This window comes from Canis lupus, chromosome 27 (genome assembly GCF_003254725.2).
Source record: "Canis lupus dingo isolate Sandy chromosome 27, ASM325472v2, whole genome shotgun sequence".
Classification (NCBI taxonomy): domain Eukaryota; kingdom Metazoa; phylum Chordata; class Mammalia; order Carnivora; family Canidae; genus Canis; species Canis lupus.
The window spans coordinates 36,757,544-36,779,716 of record NC_064269.1 but is presented as its reverse complement, the minus strand read 5'-3'; the positions used below and the strand labels follow the sequence as shown (position 1 = coordinate 36,779,716).

Below are 22,173 nucleotides of genomic sequence, written 5' to 3'. Positions count from 1 at the left end.
CCTATCAAAATATCATGGACTTTCTTCAGGGAGTTGGAAAAAATTATTTTAAGATTTGTGTGGAATCAGAAAAGACCCCGAATAGCCAGGGGAATTTTAAAAAAGAAAACCATATCTGGGAGCATCACAATGCCAGATTTCAGGTTGTACTACAAAGCTGTGGTCATCAAGACAGTGTGGTACTGGCACAAAAACAGACACATAGATCAACGGAACAGAATAGAGAATCCAGAAGTGGACCCTCAACTTTATGGTCAACTAATATTCGATAAAGGAGGAAAGACTATGCACTGGAAGAAAGACAGTCTCTTCAAAAAATGGTGCTTGGAAAATTGGACATCCACATGCAGAAGAATGAAACTAGACCCCTCTCTTGCACCGTACACAAAGATAAACTCAAAATGGATGAAAGATCTAAATGTGAGACAAGATTTCATCAAAATCCTAGAGGAGAACACAGGCAACACCCTTTTTGAACTCAGCCACAGTAACTTCTTGCAAGATACATCCATGAAGGCAAAAGAAACAAAAGCAAAAATGAACTATTGGGACTTCATCAAGATAAGAAGCTTTTGCACAGCAAAGGATACAGTCAACAAAACTCAAAGACAACATACAGAATGGGAGAAGATATTTGCAAATGACATATCAGATAAAGGGCTAGTTTCCAAGATCTATAAAGAACTTATTAAACTCAACACCAAAGAAACAAACAATCCAATCATGAAATGGGCAAAGACATGAACAGAAATCTCACAGACGAAGACATAGACATGGCCAACAAGCACATGAGAAAATGCTCTGCATCACTTGCCATCAGGGAAATACAAATCAAAACCACAATGAGATCCCACCTCACACCAGTGAGAATGGGGAAAATTAACAAGGCAGGAAACAACCAATGTTGGAGAGGATGTGGAGAAAGGGGAACCCTCCTGCACTGTTGGTGGGAATGTGAACTGGTACAGCCACTCTGGAAAACTGTGTGGAGGTTCCTCAAAGAGTTAAAAATAGACCTGCCCTACGACCCAGCAATTGCACTGCTGGGGATTTACCCCAAAGATACAGATGCAGTGAAACACTGGGACACCTGCATCCCGATGTTTCTAGCAGCAATGTCCACAATAACCAAACTGTGGAAGGAGCCTCGGTGTCCATCGAAAGATGAATGGATAAAGAAGATGTGGTCTATGTATACAATGGAATATTCCTCAGCCATTAGAAATGACAAATACCCACCATTTGCGGGTGGAACTGGAGGGTATTATGCTGAGTGAAATAAGTCAATCGGAGAAGGACAAACATTATATGTTCTCATTCATTTGGGGAATATAAAAAATAGTGAAAGGGAATAAAGGGGAAAGGAGAAAAAATAAGTGGGAAATATCAGAAAGGGAGACAGAACATGAAAGACTCCTAACTCTGGGAAATGAACTAGGTGTGGTGGAAGGGGAGGTGGGAGGGGGGTGGGGGTGACTGGGTGACAGGCACTGAGGTAGTCACTTGATGGGATGAGCACTGGGTGTTATTCTATATGTTGGCAAATTGAACACCAATAAAAAATAAATTTATAAAAAATGTATTTTTCTCTATACATGAAAACAATTGTAGCTCTCTATAAGCTGATTATTCAATGGGTAAAGGAAAGAATAAAGAGTAATTTAATGCACCAAATGCTGCTTTAATGCTGAAAGCACGTGATCTCCATTTGCAGTGAGAATCAAACAAGAAGAATGAAGAGTAGCTACAGCAAGAGGATTTCTGAAATGCTTTTTTATTTTACAATGAGTAAGATATGGACACAAACCCTAGGAAACAGTTAAGTATGTGTTATAGAGAGTAGAGATTCAGCGAAGGACAAAAAGTGAAGTTTAGATTAGCCAGAGAAGACTTCACCAAAGTAGACTTTTAGATGATCATTGAAGAATGAGAAACAGAGGAACATGGAAGAGGTATTTGATGGAAATGGCTTAACGAATACACACACCGAGGTTAGAAAGGATGCTCCATAGGGAAAATGGAGTAGGATGTCTATTTTAGGGCTGTGTTGAGGAAATAGTAGGTGTAATTATATAATGAAACACCTTGAAGATTAGGACAAATATATTAGATCTGTTAAAGTAGGAGTTAGCTTGATTTAAAAATAACAATACTTCAGAGATCAAAAGATATATAAAGATTACAGGTATAAATATATAAATATAAATGTGATAAATATATACATTTATATTTTATACATATATAAAATAATAACATGGGACATTCTTTTTTCAAACCTCAAGGACAGTAATTCTATGAATTCTGGAAATAGTGACTGTCTATGAGAAATATGTGACGTGATAAAAGCAAAGTTTAAGGGTGATGACACCTTTCACAGTATTGAGGACAGATTGAAGTGGAAAAGGACTGGAGGCAAGAAAGGTAAGTTAGGATGGTTTTCATTTATATTTTATTTTTTTTAGGATGGTTTTTATAATCATTTCTTTATGAAATAATGAGACACAAGACTAAGCTGGGGTTACTAAGAATAGAAAGGAAAGAATGGGGGATCCCTGGGTGGCGCAGCGGTTTGGCGCCTGCCTTTGGCCCAGGGCGCGATCCTGGAGACCCGGGATCGAATCCCACGTCGGGCTCCTGGTGCATGGAGCCTGCTTCTCCCTTTGCCTGTGTCTCTGCCTCTCTCTCTCTCTCTCTGTGACTATCATAAATAAATAAAAATTAAAAAAAAAAAGAAAGGAAAGAATGGATAGGTGATAAATACAACTGCAAAATTTGCATAGAGCCTTACAGAGTATGTGGGATAAGAATGTAATGATGGGGGCCCATGGGTGGCGCAATTGGTTAAGCGTCCCACTCTTGGTTATTGTCTGCTCAGGTTGTGATTTCAGGGTTGGGATTGAGGAGTGAGGAGTCTGCTTCTCCCTCTCCCGCTACTCCTCCCCCTGCTCACATGGGCCTCCTCCTTTTCTCTGTCTCTCTCTCACAAATAAATAAATAAATCTTTAAAAGAAAAAAGGAATGCAATGAAGGTACTCTGTTTTCAGGTTTTCTTGATCATTCTATGACCATGTTTTCTCTTAGGATTGACAAGAAAATACCTACTTGGTATCAAGAGGAATATGAACATAAAGTAATAGTGCTTTACAATTTTTTTTAAAAAACATACTATTCATGGAATCATAATTCTATTTTCTTCATTTATGCTCACATATATGCTCAGTGACTTTATCACTCTTAATTTAGGATCAAAGAAATTGAGCCTTTGATAGCTTATGAGTCTGTGAATTTTTGAAGTTCCATATGTCCTACCATGTTGGAGTATAATGAGAATATGTCCCTTTACTCTTAGCACAGTGCTCTTTTTCCATACACAGAATTTTCTTTTCTTTTTTAAAAGAAAAACTTTTATTTATTTATTTATTTATTTATTTATTTATTTATTTATTTATTTATCTATTTATTTATTTGAGACACAAAGAGAAAGGCAGAGACATAGGCAGAGGAGAAGCAGCCTCCATGCAGGGAGCCTGATGCAGGACTCGATCCCGGGACCCCGGGATCATGCCCCGAGCCAAAGGCAGATGCTCAACTGCTGAGTCACTCAGGTGCCCCTGTACACAAAATTTTCTTTCTGTTAAGGGAATATTCTTAGTCACTTCTCTGTTGTCAACTAGAACTTTATTCTTTATCTTCTTTGGTAAGTGATTTCTACTGTGTTAAAATATGTGTTTATTTTTAAGAAACACTTTTTACAGCACATTTCTTATTAGGAAGTAGGATTAGTAGTTATACAAACATGCAGTGAGAGACTTCTCTCTAGACCTGACAGAAATAGAAAAGAATACTCAGAATCTTTCCAACTTTCCCTCATTTCCCTTTCCAGATACACTTGAAACACACAAGGAGACTAGTAGTATATCTGCTGAAAGTTGGATTATTCTATTTTGTCCAATATATCAAAATCACTTTGGTTTTCTTTTTTTTTTTTTAAGATTTATTTATTTACTCAGAGAGAGAGGCAGAGACACAAGCAGGCTCCATGCAGGAAGCCTGATGTGGGACTCGATCCCGGGTCTCCAGGATCACACCCCAGGCTGCAGGCAGCACTAAACAGCTGCGCCACCAGGGCTGCCCTCACTTTGGTTTTCATAAAAGAATGTGACACAGACAATTCGTGTCCTTCACATTTCTCAGCCTCCTTTGCAGTAAGGACAGATGTAATATATGCCACTTGCACAGCTGGCCAAAAAAGTCCTGTGCAAACCAACTCCTTTCCCATGGTAATGATCTTAATTGTTGCATTGGAGATGGAGTCACAAGATGAAAGCAGAATGGGTATCCCTGACTCACTGTTTGGCAAGAAGCTGCTCTGGACAGCTACTGGACTCAAAAAGCAGTTTTATGTGAGCAAAAAATAAACTGTTATATGCTTAGCCACTGAGATTCGGGGTTTCTTTGTTACTGTAGTACAGTTTCTCTTATCCTGACCAATTTAGGTGTTGAAACCACCTTGGATAAGAAGGACTTGAAATAGCGACTATTGAAGGCTAAGTCAAAAAGGCAGTCAAATTTGATTTCAGACAGAGACAGTAAAAAAAGAAACAATAATCTTTTTAAAGGTCCTATTTTTTGGGGGGGTGGGTGGAGATGTTATTTGGGGGAAAATTTACTAAGAAATCACTCCAGAGTCATCACATTCAATACACAGAAAAACATCATTTTTTTCCATTATCCTACCTGGCAAATAAATCTCACCGTTAACTGCTGCATGGGCCATAGGCACTCCCGGATATGGCTGTGGCAGCTGACAAAAATTCGGCTTGTGGATTTTTGAGTTGGTAAAAATATATAATCCTGCGGACTGGGTGAAAATGAATGATTAAAGCATATTGGCAATCCAATCGTAAGAGTGGAATATTGTCTTACATTTGTACTGTAAGGGGCCAAGAGCAGGCTGCCCCAAAATGAACCACATGGCATATTGATTTTTTGGAATTGAAGCTATTTGAGAAACAGTTGGTACAAGGACACTAAGTCCCTCCTCTGTCCTTTCAGAGCAGGAAACACATCTCCCATGTGAAAAGTACCCTCCCTGTAGTAAGCATGAAAAAAAAAATTCCTTATCAGCAGAGATAGAAACTTTAAAGCCAAGAAAGCTATAGAAACGAACCCTGTTATTTTTTTTCTAATCTATGATCTCAGCCCAAATTCATTTTTTTTTCAGCCCAAATTCCACTTAGAATTCTAGAGTTCCCAACATCTGCTTTCCTTATCCTGTCAATTTCTCACAAATGTATTGTATCTTTGTCTAAAAAGTGTGAGAACTGCCTGCATTTCTCTAGGTCTCAATTTCATTATTGGGCTTGCGTGAGTACATAAAATTGTTTTTTTCTCCACTTAATCTGTCTCATGGAAATTTAATTCTTAGTTCAGCTAGAAGACCCTGAGGAAGAATATTTCCTTCCCAACACTATCATACTTTCATTATTATTATGTACAGAGTTCATAAGATCTTCATGAAAATGCCACAAAATAGGGAAGAGACCTATTTTTAAAATATGAAAACAGAGTCACAGAAAGTCCAGTTCATCCAGTTAGTGAAGAGAAGTTGGGATTCGAACTCATGTCTTCTGATTCCTATTTCTGAATTTTGTGTGCTATATGCTGATGCCCCTTTAATTATCTTTTGCATCAAAGAAACTAAATATTTTACACTTGGATGTTTATGTTTCCTTTCTTTTCTCCCTTCAAACAAATATAATGTGGGTGTGCTGGTGTGTGTCTGTGTGTGTAAGTCATGGTCTTACGGCACAGAGTACTTTTTTTGTTTCTTTTCATTTGAAATTATAGGGTTGCATAGTGGAGATTTTTCTTCACAATCCTAGTAAACTTTGCTTTTCTTTATGTTTTATGTTTTGTTGGGAAATATGCCTTTCCCTGAATCTCTGTGCTCAACTCAGCTCTTTCATAATTTATTCCTTCTCCCTTTCTTTTAAGTATCTTGAATCTTTGTATCCAAAACAGACATGCAGATGCCTGCAGTCACCTGGTTCCTACAACCCACCAGGTCTCAGCTGCCTTTTTTTTTTTTTCAATATTAGCCACAGGTAAATATTATTTGCTGTCTTATTTCAGAGTAGTGAGAGACTGTGAGAACTGAGGCACAGCTATCAGTGGTGGCAGTGACATGAGATAGAAAGAAGTCAGAAATACATGTTTAAAGATTAAACAATAAGCTAGGAAACCTAAGAAGTCCTCTTCCTTTTCCCTACCACCAACTGATTTATGATTCTGGAGGCTCCAGAAGAGACAGATTTAAATTGCTGTCGGCTACTCTGCAGAAGAATGACATATTTTCCTCAAAGTGTAAAGAGAGTTGTCAGTCCTTCTGGTGGTGATAAGGTTTAATCTCACAAACTAGATAAACTCTCCTTTCACAACACTGCCTAGTTAATCTCAAAGATAAATATTTTATCTAACATACCCGTAATACTAGCATTACTACCCAAGTTTTGTGAATCTTTTCTTCATGAAAGATTACTTTCAAGTTTTCCTGAAATTTTGCTGCACTTGCTGAAGATGATGAAAGTATCATAGTTGTATGTTCAGTCATTTATTCATTCAATATGTATTTATTGTGCATCAGACTGATATGATGGCTGCCAATAAGGAATTCACCTTTCCAACATATGGGAAATGTTTTGTTATCCTCACATACTAGAATCTCTGACAGTGGCTGAGAGGGGATATGACAGTAGTGAATAGCTTTGGGATCCACTTGGTTGAGGTTGTGAACCCTAAAAGTACACCCCTTGCTCTTTAAAGAGCCAGATAAATTCGTGATAGAATATCAGTATATGTACAAAGTTCTCCATGCCTCTGATGTTTCAGTATTTTTCTATTAATCTTAGCTTTGTTTTAGGGAGCACAGGACCAGATTCTAGAGCTCAGAAGCCCACTTATTCTCCATTTTAGTAAAGACTTGAAACTCAGTTTGGTTATATTATCAGGAAGATGAATTACCTCAAAAATACTGTAAATGTCATCATTATCCAGGATCTGCTTTGGCGTGTAAATGATCCCCTCGTGAATAAAGTCTTCTGCGTGGATACATTGCTCACTATCTTCTCTTCTGAGATCTCCATAACCAACACTAAAGATACCCTTTACTGGTAGCAAATTATAGACCTGCAAAATTGAGAGAAGGAGGGAAAACTCGTTTTTTTTTTTTAATTTTATTTTAAGTGTGATAATGTTCAACCTGGGATTTAGAAGATCATGGTGTTTGTTTAATACTCCCATGCTGATGTTATAAAAAGCAACACAGATAATCATGGGGAAATAATAAGAGTTATGGATCCTAATCTTCCTATGCAAAGGAAATTAATATGTAGAGAAATCAAATTAATTGATCAAAGTCTCACAGCCCATGGTTAAGAATAAAACTCAAGTCTCCTATGTCCTAGCCCAAATGCCTTCCTTTAAAATGAAGCAGAGGGGTTCCTGAGTGGCTTAGTTGGTTAAGGGTCCAATTCTTGATTTCATCTCAGGTCATGATCTTAGGGTCATGAGATTGAGCCCCTTTTGGGCTCCACACTCAGTGGGGAATCTGCTTGTTATTCTTCCTCTCCATCTGTTCCCCTCCTCCACTTGCCTGTGCAGTCTCTCAAATAAATAAATCTTAACAAAAAATAAAAGGAAGCCAAAAATGTGAACAGTACAGAGAAGTGTGATGAAAGAACAGAAGCCACTCATAATCCTATCATTCAGAAATAATCATTGTAAATTCTTAATTCATTCCTTTTCCCACTTTATATAACTGTTTCCAACTCTACTGAAGTTTTTTGTTTGTTTTAGTCTACTATTTTGGGATCATGTCTAGTTTGAGAAAAAACTAGGTGCACAGGCAACCTAGAAATAAACCATTTGCAGTTCAGTCTTTGCCTAGAGCCTAGTGTCAGGCACCTGCTTAGTCATATGGTATCCAGGTCATTAAACAAATACTGGCCTCTGTGCAGACAGTTTAATCTGGCTGCGCTCATCTCTTATCTATGCTACGACAATAACCTACTAACCCTTTCCATTCTTTCAATTCAGTTCTTATCCTCTCAGCAGCAAACAGCATCTCCTTAACAGAGAAATCTGAATTGTCATTCTTCTGTTTAAAACTCTTCAGATTCCAGGTTCAGCAGGTTCAGGTTCCTCAAAGAGTTAAAAATAGATCTGCCCTATGACCCAGTAATTGCACTGCTGGGGATTTACCCCAAAGATTCAGATGCAATGAAACGCCGAGACACCTGCACCCCGATGTTTCTAGCAGCAATGTCCATAATAGCCAAACTGTGGAAGGAGCCTCGGTGTCCATCGAAAGATGAATGGATAAAGAAGATGTGGTTTATGTATACAATGGGATATTACTCAGCCATTAGAAATGACAAATACCCACCATTTGCTTCCACGTGGATGGAACTGGAGGGTATTATGCTGAGTGAAGTAAGTCAATCGGAGAAAGACAAACATTGTATGTTCTCATTCATTTGGGGAATATAAATAATAGTGAAAGGGAATATAAGGGAAGGGAGAAGAAATGTGTGGGAAATATCAGAAAGGGAGACAGAACATAAAGACTCCTAACTCTGGGAAATGAACTAGGGGTGGTAGAAGGGGAGGAGGGCAGGGGGTGGGGGTGAATAGGTGATGGGCACTGAGGGGGACACTTGACGGGATGAGCACTGGGTGTTATTCTGTATGTTGGTAAATTGAACACCAATAAAAAATAAATTTATTATAAAAAAAATAAAAAAATAAAACTCTTCAGATAAGTTTGGAACAGACAGTAAATGCTATGGTACCCTGCAGGGAGGCCAATGCTGTACTCGATCCCAGGACCCTGAGATCACGATATGAGCCGAAGGCAGATGCCCAACCACTGAGCCACCCAGGTGTCCCTTGTTGCTTGTTTGTTTATTTTAATACCTCATAAGACTGTAAGTCTAAGATGGTCAAAAACCACATCTGGTTGTTCACCAATAGAATGCCTGTTCCTAGAGCAGGATCCAGCCCCTGGTCAAGACATAGCGAACATTTGTCGCTTTGTCACAAAGTGAACATTGTCCCTTTATTAGGGGACAATGAAAGTAAACCACAAGGCCTTTTTGAAAGTGCTTCATTAGTAGTTTGAATGGAAACTCTCTTTTGTCCATATTTCAAACCAGTGAGTAACTGCCTAGATTTTTAGAGCAAGCTTAAAAATCAGGCATTTCACAAACTACCTTGAAACGTGGTACATTAAAGGTAGCATTGAATATGAAATCTGATTCCAAATTCCACATTTAAAATATATTTTTGGCCTGCTCCTTTTGTAGTGGTTTTATCTATCCTAGCTATGTTTTCTTCATTCATAAAATTAAGGTAATAATACCCATCTGAAAGAATTATTACTCATGTATTCATTCATTGACAATGTACTGGCATCTTTGTACCTACATAAGGTACTGGGCTAGGCAGGGAATGCGGTGGGGAGCCATGTTGCTCCCTCAATGAGAATATATTATAACAGAGAATGAAGAGAAGTGAGACTTGGAAAGCATTTGCGCAAAACGTCTTTTGTGGAACTGAATTATATTCCGTTTCATACATAACCTACTACACCATGCCTGACACTTAGAAGAACACATGTCCTTTCAGCTATAACCTCCAGTTTCCTGAACTGGTCTTCTCCTGTGTGCATGCTCTGACATGCAAGACTCACCGACTGAGGGGAGAGCTCAGTTTCAGGCTTCATCAGCAGAACACTCTGGTCTACTGCTCGGAGGGCACAGAGGGAGTTAGGAAAGGCCCTGACCTCTAGGTTGGTGTGTGAGGCCGGCAGGCTCTGGTTTGAGGAGAAGCTCAAATTTACCTGTAAAGAGAATACAATTATGGCAGCAAATTTTCTAAGTATTACAACCTCAACACTCTCTTCTACCCCAGGCTAGGGCTAGCTCTTTCTTCACTTGGCTTTTTTTCATCCGTTTTAGACCAGGCTTAAGAGATGTGTATACTGCGGGACTACCAGTTAATGATCTCAGGAATGAACTGGAAATGTGGTTCCAGTTAACTCAGGTTTCCTGCTCCTTTAATAACTGGTGAAATTGGGACGCCTGGATGGCTCAGTGGTTGAGCATCTGCCTCCGGCCCAGGGTGTGATCCTGGAGTCCCAGGATCAAGTCCCACATCGAGTTCCCTGCATGGAGCCTGCTTCTCCCTCTGCCTTGGTCTCTGCCTCTCTCTCTCTCTCTCTCTCTCTCTTGGTCTCTAATGAATAAATAAATACAATCTTTTAAAAAAAATAACTGGTGAAATGTAAATTGGTTTCGGTCACATTGAAATAGAATCCTGAGTGGGAATGAGAACACATCCACTAACAAAGATACATACCTTGCTGTAGTTGACTTCTCTCTGTGCAGGTTTTTGTGGTGAATGTGTGTAGTTTGCATAGTGCCCTGAAAAATCATGCTCGGCCTCTGAGACCAGCCACCTGAAGTCTCCTCCAGGGGGCAGTCTTAGTCATCTGACATTCTAGAAGGGTGCTTTATTGTTTATCAGGATCCGGGATTTATTGGGTCATTTAAAAAATTGAACATCTAACATGCATCCTGAGAGTTAACTGGCTGAGATAATTCAAAGAACTGTGAATAAAGAATAAGAACTACAAAATAATGGAAAATTGTGCAATAATTTTTTTCAGATTTGATTCTGTTTTGGCCAGTAGAAACTCACTGATAAGTGAGTCTATTAGTTCCCTATGTTTATGTAAACATTTCTTGAGTAGAATCTGAGTTTTATTTTATTTTGAGTAAATTTTGAGTAAATTTTGAGTAAAAATTTGAGTATAAATTTGAGTATAAATTTGAGTATATTTGAGTATATAAAAATTTGAGTATATTAAAATAAGTCATTTAGAATTTAGATACTTTAGTAGTATCAGGTAATATCCTCAGTTTATAACTTTAATAACTCTCTTTTCTAACTTTTAGTGGTAAATAAAAATAGTCAACTTTCTTCTAAATACTTTTCTTTTTTAATAGCTTTCTCTACTTTTCTTTTCTTTCTTTCTTTCTTTTTTTTTTAGAGAGAGAGAGCATGCACCCACAACCCTGAGATTCCGACTTAAGCCAAAAGCAAGAATCAGTCACTGGACAGTCTGAGCCACCCAGGTGCCTCAGCATCTCTACTTCTGATGACTAAGTTACAAGATATTTAACATGAAGAGATTGAGAATAATGTCCAGGGACTTATGCTTCTGCGTGAAAGTTTTCTGATGTTACTCAGGAGGTGTCACATGCTTTGTACCAGAGAGAAACCACTGCTGGAATGAACAAAGTGTGACAAAAGCTGTAGCATAACGTGACCATTCCAGAATTTAACGAATAATTAACTACCCATGATTAGCAGTAAGGGCATTGAAGTTTGAGACAGGAATCTCCTCTAGGTTCACAAGGAACACACGGTACATACACGGTACATTCAAGCAGAACAGAAACTATGCTCTTGGATACCTGTCCAGGTTTAAATTAAATTAGCATCCATTGTGTTTTTTTTCTTGGATCATTATTTATTTATTTAGACCTTATATATTTATTTATTTATATATATTTTTTAATTTATTTTTTATTGGTGTTCAATTTACTAACATACAGAATAACCCCCAGTGCCCGTCACCCATTCACTCCCACCCCCCGCCCTTCTCCCCTTCTACCACCCCTAGTTCGTTTCCCAGAGTTAGCAGTCTTTACGTTCTGTCTCCCTTTCTGATATTTCGCACACATTTCTTCTCCCTTCCCTTATATTCCCTTTCACTATTATTTATATTCCCCAAATGCATGAGAACATATAATGTTTGTCCTTCTCCGACTGACTTACTTCACTCAGCATAATACCCTCCAGTTCCATCCACGTTGAAGCAAATGGTGGGTATTTGAGACCTTATATATTTAAAGAGGGATAATCTAATATAGTTTTCATTGCAGAAATGCTCATTTGCTGTAATGCATAGTTTAAATCTCCATAAAACTCATGCTCTATAAGTATATTTTAAAAAAGATATGTGAAGCTGGTGAATGCTATCTGATTGTAATGTTATGACTATAGCACAAAACTCCCTTGAGATAAAGCTTTATGTTTCAGTAGGCTTCTTATTACAGCTATGTATTCTTTGGAAATATAAGATTCCATTTGCAAGTTTGGTTTTTCTGCTATAGTCATTAGAGTGCTCAGGTTATGTTTCTCAAAATGGGGCACACACACATATACCTCTGTTCTGTATTATCAGAATTTAACTCACAGTGAGTTGCTGGTATCAAATAGTTTATGGAGATATGTCAGGGGGGATGATGGGATAAAACTGTCAGGTCCTTGTGAAGCATCATTTTTAATGAAACATATGGGGAACAAATATTTCAAAATTAACACTATGAAAGCTTTATAGCAGAGCATATTTTGAATTCCATATGAATTTTAAGATAAAACAAGAAACTTTGAAAACATTGGACTTATGGCCACCTGTTCCAGACTTCTCCACTAACCCTCTCAGGCAGGGTATGGCATCATTCTCTGCCTTTGGAGGTCTTACAGAGGGTAGTTTTAGGAGCACTCTATGGTAGTTTAAAAAATGTATACAATTTCCTTCTTTTCCATACTTCAGAAGGGGAGATGAATAAAAGAACTGCTTACACAAAAGACCCACCTTATTGGCAAAACAGTTTTCAATCTCGAGTTTCTCAGTATCGGCAACAATTTCTCCATTGGGCAAAATAGCATAAATGAGCAGCTGGGCTGCAGGAGCAATGTCTGATTCCACTCGAAAGGAGAAGGAAAATTCCCCTTTCACTGGAGAATAAAGAAAGTTCAAGATAACTGATTAGGAAGAAGGAAGAGTTCTCAATTTTATAAGGAAGAGGCTCTCCAATTATTTCACTTATTCACAATCTGGAGCACACTAAAGAGAGGATTTGCATTTATACCATTGCGCATGTAGTAGTGTCCAACACCTACATGCCAAACCAGCAATAGTTTTCCTCAAAGATGTAGGATAAATTATTTCCTTTGCTTAAGTAGAAAAAATCCATTTCATACACATTTCTATTTTACAATTTAAAAAAGGACGTTGTGGGGGATCCCTGGGTGGCTCAGCGGTTTCGCGCCTGCCTTTGGCCCAGGGCCAGATCCTGGAGACCCGGGATCGAGTCCCGCGTCGGGCTCCCGGTGCATGGAGCCTGCCTCTCCCTCTGCCTGTGTCTCTGCATCTCTCTCTCTCTCTCTCTATGTCTATCATAAATAAATAAAAATAAATCTTTAAAAAAATAAAAAAAGAGGTTGGGGGGGCCCCAGGGAGCCCGCGGGACGGGCCGCAGGGACGGGCCGCAGGGGCGGGAGCAGGGCGCCCGGTACTCCTGCCCCCCCTTCCCCCCCTAAAAAAATTAAAAAGGAGGGTTTATTTTGTATGTTTGTTTCTGTTTCTGTTTTTAAAGATTTACTTGAGAGAAAGAACAAGCAGGGGGAAAGCAGACTCCTCGCTGAGTGCAGAACCCAACTTGGCTCGATCCCAGAAACCTGAGATCGTGACCTGAGTTGAACCCAAGAGTTAGACGCTTAACCCACTGAGCCTGCCAGGTGCCCCTAAAAAATATTTCTCAAGAAAAAAGTCAAGAGAGAAGAATCTCTAGACGTCTTTAATTATCTCTATTTATGATCCAAATCAACACAATTCCTGTCATATGCATAAGGATAATTCAAAGAACGCAACACAATCTCTACCTTCATTTCAATACTGCAGAGATATAGGTACAAATAATCATATACAAAACATGCCATGTTTCTGATTTTTATCAGAGAATTTCCTGCATTTATCTTAGTGGTTCCTTTTTATGTGCATACACAGTGCTTATAGTTATGCCCACTTAATTTTCTCATAAATGTTCTAAGTTCCTTGTAGCATGAAATTATTTAAAAATTATAGCCATCCTATATCTATAGAAAATTTGAAGACAGGTTGTGGTGAAAATACATAGAAACAGGAGGGTTGAAATAAACTTGAAACTTCTCACTTATGTCACTTGGCATATTACCCTCTAGAGGCCATCCATGTTGTTGCAAATGGCAAGATCTCACCCATTTTTTTTGTGGCTGAGTAGTACAGCATAGGGAATGTAGTCAATAATATTGTAATAACATTGTATGGTGACGGATGATGACTATACTTATCGTGGTGGACACTGAGTAACGTATAGAATTGTCAAATCAATATATTGTACACCTGAAATTAATATCCCATTATATTAACTATACTTCATAAAATAATTTGAAATGATAATACTAAAACCATATAATGGGCACATAAAAAACATAATATCCTGAGGGCATCTTGAAGGCATGGACCATATTTTATTAATGTTTTTATCCAAAAGCCTTATTATAGAGATATATGAAGAAAGATATATTATCTTCAAATTTAGTTCTCTTCAAGTATAGTTCAAATATATAAACTTCAAATAAAGTTTAGCTATCACAAATTGTAAACAAAGAGATATCCTTCACTGATGAATTAGTTTAAAATATTTATTATGTACCCACAAGCATGCCAAGGACTAAGAGAAAAAATGGGGTTTCGAAGATAAGGGACAAATACATTTTAATTTTTGTAATATGTATTCTTCATTTTTTCCTAGATATTCTGACTTACTTTGGGTAGGTGAGCTTTTTGATCTCCCTAAATATGCTCTTTTAATAAAAAAAATTTTATTTTGCCTTAGCTAAATGATAGCCTATATTCATTCAAATGAATAGAAAAAAGGGAAGCTAATTATGAGATTTAGACTGGGGACATGCAATAAATAAATAGACCAAATGTATTCATCTTTTTGTAACAGATCCTTTTTAAAAAAAGTTATTTATTCTTTCATTAAGAGATGTTAATGATTCAAGAAAATCCAGAAGGAAAGTATTATCTAAGATATAGAAATGCTGTGAATCACTTGACTTAAATGACATTTAGAAAACACTCCACTTAAAGCAGAAGAATAGAAATTCTTACATTTACCAAGATAGATCATATGTGGGGCCATAAAATATGTCTCACTAAATTTTTAAAAAAATTCTTTAAAAAAGGTTGTATGTATGTATGTATGTATTTATCTATAGAGCATGCAGGAGCAGGGAGATGAGGTTTGTGGGGAGAGAATCTAAAGCCTACTTCATGCTGGGTGCAGAGCCGATTTGGGGCTTAATCTCACCATCCTGAGATCATGATCTGAGCTGAAATGAAGAATTGGACACGTAACCGACAGAGCCATCCAGCCAGGTGTCCCATGTCTTACTAAATTTTAAAGAAATAATCACAGCAGCATTAAATTAGAAATAAATAAGAAAAATCTCTGAAAAATATCTTGCTATTTGGAAGTTAAATAACATTTATTTTATGAATCACCCATAGTCCAAAGAAGATATTAAAAGGGAAATTTGAAAATGTTTTGTACTGAACATAAATGAAAATATCACATGCAAATAATTGTAAGATGTAGACAAAGCAGTATCTTGAAACCTAATGCTGTTTGTCCAACTGCTTTCAAAATTTCTTCTGACTGATGACTCTGTCATGCTAGAAAGGATTACACCCAAGGCCCCATCAGTATCTAATTTAGATAATTGAAATGATGATATTTGGGCCTTTCAAGCTGATGAGACTTACATGAGATTTTGGACTTGAGTTAATGCTATAAAGGATTGAGGCTTTTAGGGTTGTTGGGATGCGGTGAATGCATTTTGCATATGGGATGGATGTGAATCTTTGGGGCCAGGAGGCAGTTTGTGGTATGCAGAATAATGTCTCCCAAAGATAGATCTCAAAACCTTTGTTATGTTATATAGCAAAAGGGACTTTGCAAATGTGATTAAGTCAAGGACTTTGAGATGAGAAGATTATCCTGCATTATCCAAGTGAGCCCAATGTAATCACAGTAATCTTTAAAGAAGGGGTAGAAATGAAAGAGAGAGATTTGAAGATGATGTATTTCTGGTGTTGAAGATAGAAACTGAAGGATGTAGGAGGTCTTTAGGAAAGGAAACGGATAATTAATTCCTGAGAGCTCCAGAAAGCCTGCAGTCTTTGGACACCCTGATATTTAGTCCAGTGTGACATCTGACCTACAAAACTGTAGGCTGATAAATTTGCATGGTTTTAAGGCAGAAAGAGGGTGGCAATCTATTACAGCAGCAATAGGAAACGAATACAAAGACCTACACAGTAAGATTTTTCTTTAGTGATTTTCTGTGCTTTTAAATTATTTTATGCATCTTAAGACATTTAATTATAAAATGAATATATTTTACTTGAGGAATAAAATTTAAAATATAGAAATGCTATAAAATGAAGAAAAGATACTAAATGGACTAAAATGGGGGTGCCTGGGTGGCTTAGTCAGTTAAGCATCAGCCTTTGGTTTACGTCATGGTCCTAGGGGCCTGGGATAAAGCCCTGAGTTGGGCTCCCTGCTCAGTGGGGAGCCTGCTTCTCCCACTCCCTTTGCTCCTCCCCCTGCTTGTGCTCTCTCACTCCCTTTCTGTCAAATAAATAAATAAATAAAATCTTTTAAAAAATGAACCTAGTATGCCATGTTTTTATATTAGCTTCCTCATCTCTGGTTGATGGAAGAAGGTTGGTGACCATCGCCTCTGTAAAATGTACATGTAAAATGGAAGATATAAAAGTAACTCCATCTTGCTAAAATGTTTAGGATCTGAGTATATGAGAGAAAAACAAGGAAATCCTGGAAGTACTTACAGTCTCCTTGTTCAATGGACAGCACATGGATTCCTGATCGGGAGATCATTCCTCTTGCTTTGATCTGAAGAGGGAAATATATCCATTATCATCTTAAAGTGCACATAGTAAACTTACATAAACATATTTAAAATATATAAATAATCTCACTACTCCAATCCAGAAGTTTTTTTTAATATTTTATTTATTTATTAATGAAAGACACACACACACACACACAGAGAGAGAGAGAGAGAGAGGAGAGAGAGGCAGAGACACAGGCAGAGGGAGAAGCAGGCCCCATGCAGGGAGCCGATGCGAGACTCGATTCTGGGTCTCCAGGATCACGCCCCAGGCAGAAGGCAGGCGCCAAACCTCTCAGCCACCCAGAGATCCCTCAACCCAGAAGTTTTGAATATTTTTCAGCATTTTCCTGTATGTATAGTTACACACTTTAAGTAACAAATATATATTTTGCAACGTTTTAGTGTTTTACTTAATATTTGCTACTTTTCTTGAATATTAATACTTCAAATTTACATATTCTTTCAATAAATATTTTAAACATACACAAAGCAATATGCAGTACAGGAGGATATAAAGTACATGTAAGTTTTCTCTATTGTTAAAAACCTAAATGTATTGACACTCTGTGTGTGCCAGACGTTGAACTAAATATTTTGGTTTTAAGATTTTATTTAATGTGCACAATATTCGCATGAAGTAGGTATAAATCCTATCCCTAGTATTTAAGAAAGATGACTGATATTTGTCTTACAAATGAGATTATATAAATTGCTCAAAGTCACATAACTAGGAAGCAATAAAACTAAGACTCTTATTGTCAATTTCTTTTTGCTTTTTCATAGATTTTTTTCATAGATTTTTAAAAATATTATTTATAGCTAATCCTACCTAGAATTTCCTACACATTAATTTTTCTTAAAATGACTTACTTGAGTAACTACCAGTTTTGGATCATATTTTTAATCTCAGGGCACAAGTAAGTTTATTGACCTCAAAAGTATGATACCAATTTATAATATGCCTGTCAATGTCCTTTTTTCCTTCAAATGCACTATTAAGAACTTTGTAAACTATTCAGAAGCTTTATAGGTGTAAAATGTTACTGCTTTACTGTTTTATTTTCACTTCTCCAATTAATGTCAAATTTGAACATTTTTAGAAGATTGTTTATAATATATATATTTTTAAGTCACTCCATACCCAACCCAGAGCCCAACATGGGGCTTGAACTCACAACCTTGAGATCATGACCTGAGCTGAGATCAATCAAGACTTGGATGTCTAACTGCCAACTGAGCCACCTAAGTCCCCAAATGTTTATAATTTTTATTTCCTATAGTTCTTGATTTCCTTAGTTCTTGATTTCTTATACTTTGCTTATTTATCTGTTAAGTTCTAAGAAAAACATTCTTTTTGACTAAGAAGGCATTTTTTCTTAGTCTTTTTCCTCTCAGTCAATAATTTTCCATTGGAACTCATAAAACTAAAAAGTTTCAGTAGGGACCAGAGCATAAGTAAGAAATTAAAGCATTAGGAATTTTATTAGGAAGTAACTTTTCTTCAAAAAAAAAAAAAAAGAAGGTGCACACTGATATCTAGCACAGCGCATTACTTAGATAGGAACTCAATCTCCACATGATTAGAAAGAGCTATAGTGGTTTCCATTCTTACCAAATAATAGAAGGTTAATTCTTTTTCATCCTTCAGAATCTGTCCATTCAGGATGTAGTGCGCCCGGATCTCCTGGGTTTGTCCACAGGTTATGGTACCAGCAACAAGTTCAAGGTGAACATAACTCTTGCTCGGGGAGAAAATATGCTTTACAGTGTGCTGTGCTTGGTTATGAAGTTCTTCAAGCCACCAATTATCAAAACAGTGGACATTCTGTTTGTAAGTCACCTAGTGTAAAGAATAAAAGGTCTTAAAAAGGCTATTTGTTAATGTACATTATGTATATCTTGGTCACCCTGAAATGTCATGTACTGAAGATTTTATGTGAACCGGGCCTATTTGATTCCATCATAGTCTGCTCTCCCAAATAAAGCATAATCTGTGAGTGACTTTTCCTTAAGTTTATTTAAGGTTGTGCTATACTGATTTAATAGATAATATTCCCTCATAGTCGAGATCAATTACTTTTTCTTAATACTCTTAAGGCTCTAAACTGCATAAAGATATTTAAATTTTTTACAAAAAATAAAAAATGGTGGTAACACCAAAGAAACCAAATAACATCTAAGCTATAATAATGTTGTAAAAATATTGAATTTTATATGGGGATATCAAGATGATCTAAAAAGTGTCTCCTGACACTAGACGATGCTAGAGTAAAAGTTTTCTGGCAGATAATTTTTTTCTTATAACTTAGGTTTCTGATTTGCTTAATTTCTATTTTACTCTTTATTGCCATTTCTTTCCTCCCTAGAATTTATGCGCTTCCTGGATATGTTTAAGTTCTGTGGCCTCAGCAATGTCTTTTCACTTACCATAACTGTAAAGAGAGAAGATGTGAAGTTGGTGGTATCAATGTAAATGTTCACCAAACCATGTTCATTCGTGGTAAGGCTGGATTGGTATGTGGTTACGTCCACACTGACGACTACAGTTTTATGGGCCATTGGCTGATCCTTCTCGTCAACTAGAAGAACCTAGAAGTGGAAGTAATAGCTGGTGTCAAGGGTTACATAGCAATGACACCTTCCACTCTCTCTTGTGTTCACCTCTTGAACTATTGGCCACTGTCATTTACTAAAGATCTTAGAATCTGAAAATAAGATTTGTTTTTCTGGGCTCTAAACTGTTTTTCTTTCTGACATTTCTATTTAGATGTTCCGTGAGCATATAACAATTAAGAATATGCAAAAATGAGCTCAAAATACCACCTTTCTCAATTTTCTTCATCCCTGTGTGCTCTATCTCAGGATACAGTGCTTCTATCCATTCCCATGGATTATCCAACAATATCAAAGGCCTTTTCCCATCATTTTCTCTCTTTTGCTGACTACATCTAACCCAAGGCTAAGTGCTATCTCTTACTCTGTTCAACACATTTTATTTACTTCTCTTCAGACCCATTGCTATCATTCCAGTTAAAATCTGTTTAAGGTGAAATAAAATGAGATCACTTATCAAAAGGTTTACAGTGGAGCTGAGAGGAACCACGAACTTTTGAATTGGGCGAAACTCAGCCCAAATGCCTGTAACCTGCTACAGAAGATTTTGCTCAGTGAAAGCCTTAGCAACCAATTATATTCAGTCAAGATTAGATTTCTGCCACCAACACCAATCAAAATTCCTCATGAATAACATGCACAAGAATCCTCCTTTGTCTTTAAAACCATTGATATCTGTTCTCAGGGAGAAGATACACTATGTGGATTGCTGCCCAAATCCATGTTTCTTGAATTGCAATCTGAGGCCCCAAATAGATGTTTTGTTTTTATTTTAGCTCTATTTCTTTCCTCCACAGACAAAACATAATATTTTTCCCCCATCTGATTTCCAACAGCTTTTTATTTAATCTTCCACAGTTCATTCTCTTACTGCTTCACGCTTGCTTCAAATCACTCTCTCTATGGCCTGAGCTAAACTGGTCATGTTATTCTCTTTAAAACTTTCAGTAACTTCTCAATCCAAAATTCTGAGCAGGGGTGCCTGAGTGGCTCAATTGGTTAAGCATCTATCTGCCTTTGGCTCAGGTCATGATCCCGGAGTCCTTGGATCGAGCCCCATGTTTGGGAGGGTCCCTGCTCAGCAGATAATCTGCTTTTCTCCCTTTCCTCTCTGCTTGTGCTCTCTCTCGCTATATCTGTCACCATCTCTGTCTCTCTCAAATAAATAAATTCTTTTTTTTTAATTTTTTATTTATTTATGATAGTCACACAGAGAGAGAGAGAGAGAGAGAGAGAGAGGCAGAGACATAGGCAGAGGGAGAAGCAGGCTCCATGCATTGGGAGCCTGATGTGGGATTCGATCCCGGGTCTCCAGGATCACGCCCTGGGCCAAAGGCAGGCGCCAAACCGCTGCGCCACCCAGGGATCCCTAAATAAATTCTTAAGAAAAAAAAAGAAAAACAAACAAACAAAACCCCATCAAAATTCTGAACATATTCTATAAAGCCCTCAAGATCTGTTCTGGCTTACTTACAGCCATCTCCAGCTATATCTCCTATCTCAGCCTGTCACATAGTTGCTCTTTAAAAGCTGTTTCACACCTAGGACCTTGACCATTCTCCCCTTTCTTAAATTTCTGGCCAAGTCATATTCATCCTTTTAATCCTCAGTTTTCTCACATTCTTCACTTGTTCCAAGATGGCTTTGCCCAATCATATCTATGCATGTATTAATTTCTTGCCAATTTGCAACATAATACTGTAATAAATGAAGAAAATACAAAATTCGTAATGTCATCAACTGTGAAATACTTAGAAATTTCACAGTTAATGAAGAAATTGCCTATCAACTGTCAATTGCCTATCAGCTGTCAATTCAAATATTAGTTACTAAAAAAGGAAATTTAAAATGCCTAGAAACCTTATATTTATTATATGACAGAAAACTGATAGTTTACTAAGTTAGATATCAGTCTGAAAACTTACCAATAGTATTACCAATACAGAGCTTTGAAACTGGAAAAAAAACTTTTAAAAACTATCAATATGAAAAAAGAACTCAATCATCTAGATGAAAGAGTATCTTTAAAAAAGAATTGTATTACAAAATAATTGTTTATAAAGGGGCAATCTGAGTATGCAGCCAAACTACACAGGAAAAATGTCTTTCAGAGAGATGTGTTAGGAAGTTAGTCAATAAAAGTGTGCTTTGTTTTTCTGGATATGATGTTATTTGCCTTTTAAGTTTGTCATGGCTACCATTTCTTTCCCCATTCGAAATAAATATTTATTTTTATAATAAATTGTACTCTTGTGGTAGTAGAATTTATTTTCTTAATGGCCACCTCTCCCAAAATATGAATTTTATTGAAAAGATATTTTACCTGCCCATAAAAAGGAAGCCCAGGTCTATAATATGTATCCGCTTTCGTAAATTTCAGCTTGCTCAGGATATTTGTGATTTCACATGATCCATGCCCAGTTAGTTCCACCTCTGAAAAAGAAAGAAGTGAAATCGAACTGTTCTATATATTCAACTCACTTCCTACTTCCACTCCAGCTTTGCTCTGTCATGACAAAGTACTATCCCTATTCTATTTCTTACTCTTTCCAGAATTTTTCACACTTAGAAAATACAAGCAACTTGACATTAGCTTCACCTTCAAGATAAAAAATTATTATACCTAATTTCCCAATTCTTCTGGTTTCACTGGTATCTTATTTGTTCCATCTGTGT

The 22,173-nt window shown here is 37.1% G+C and overlaps 1 protein-coding gene across 2 annotated transcripts in view; it reads right to left on the bottom strand.

Annotated features, from left to right (window-relative positions):
• LOC112665367 (pregnancy zone protein-like) overlaps nt 1-22,173 on the bottom strand; it is a 50,262-nt gene that overhangs the window by 15,990 nt on the left and 12,099 nt on the right. The window contains exons 10-17 of one of the 2 annotated variants that reach the window (XM_049102520.1): nt 21,821-21,930; nt 19,312-19,473; nt 18,497-18,724; nt 16,820-16,883; nt 12,728-12,870; nt 9,752-9,901; nt 7,024-7,188; nt 4,738-4,861 (exon numbers count right to left, since the gene is read on the bottom strand). In XM_049102520.1, the coding sequence (XP_048958477.1) occupies nt 4,738-4,861; nt 7,024-7,188; nt 9,752-9,901; nt 12,728-12,870; nt 16,820-16,883; nt 18,497-18,724; nt 19,312-19,473; nt 21,821-21,930 (1,146 nt within the window). The remainder of the gene's footprint in view (nt 1-4,737; nt 4,862-7,023; nt 7,189-9,751; nt 9,902-12,727; nt 12,871-16,819; nt 16,884-18,496; nt 18,725-19,311; nt 19,474-21,820; nt 21,931-22,173) is intronic. The other variant, XM_025455028.3, reaches the window with a different exon arrangement.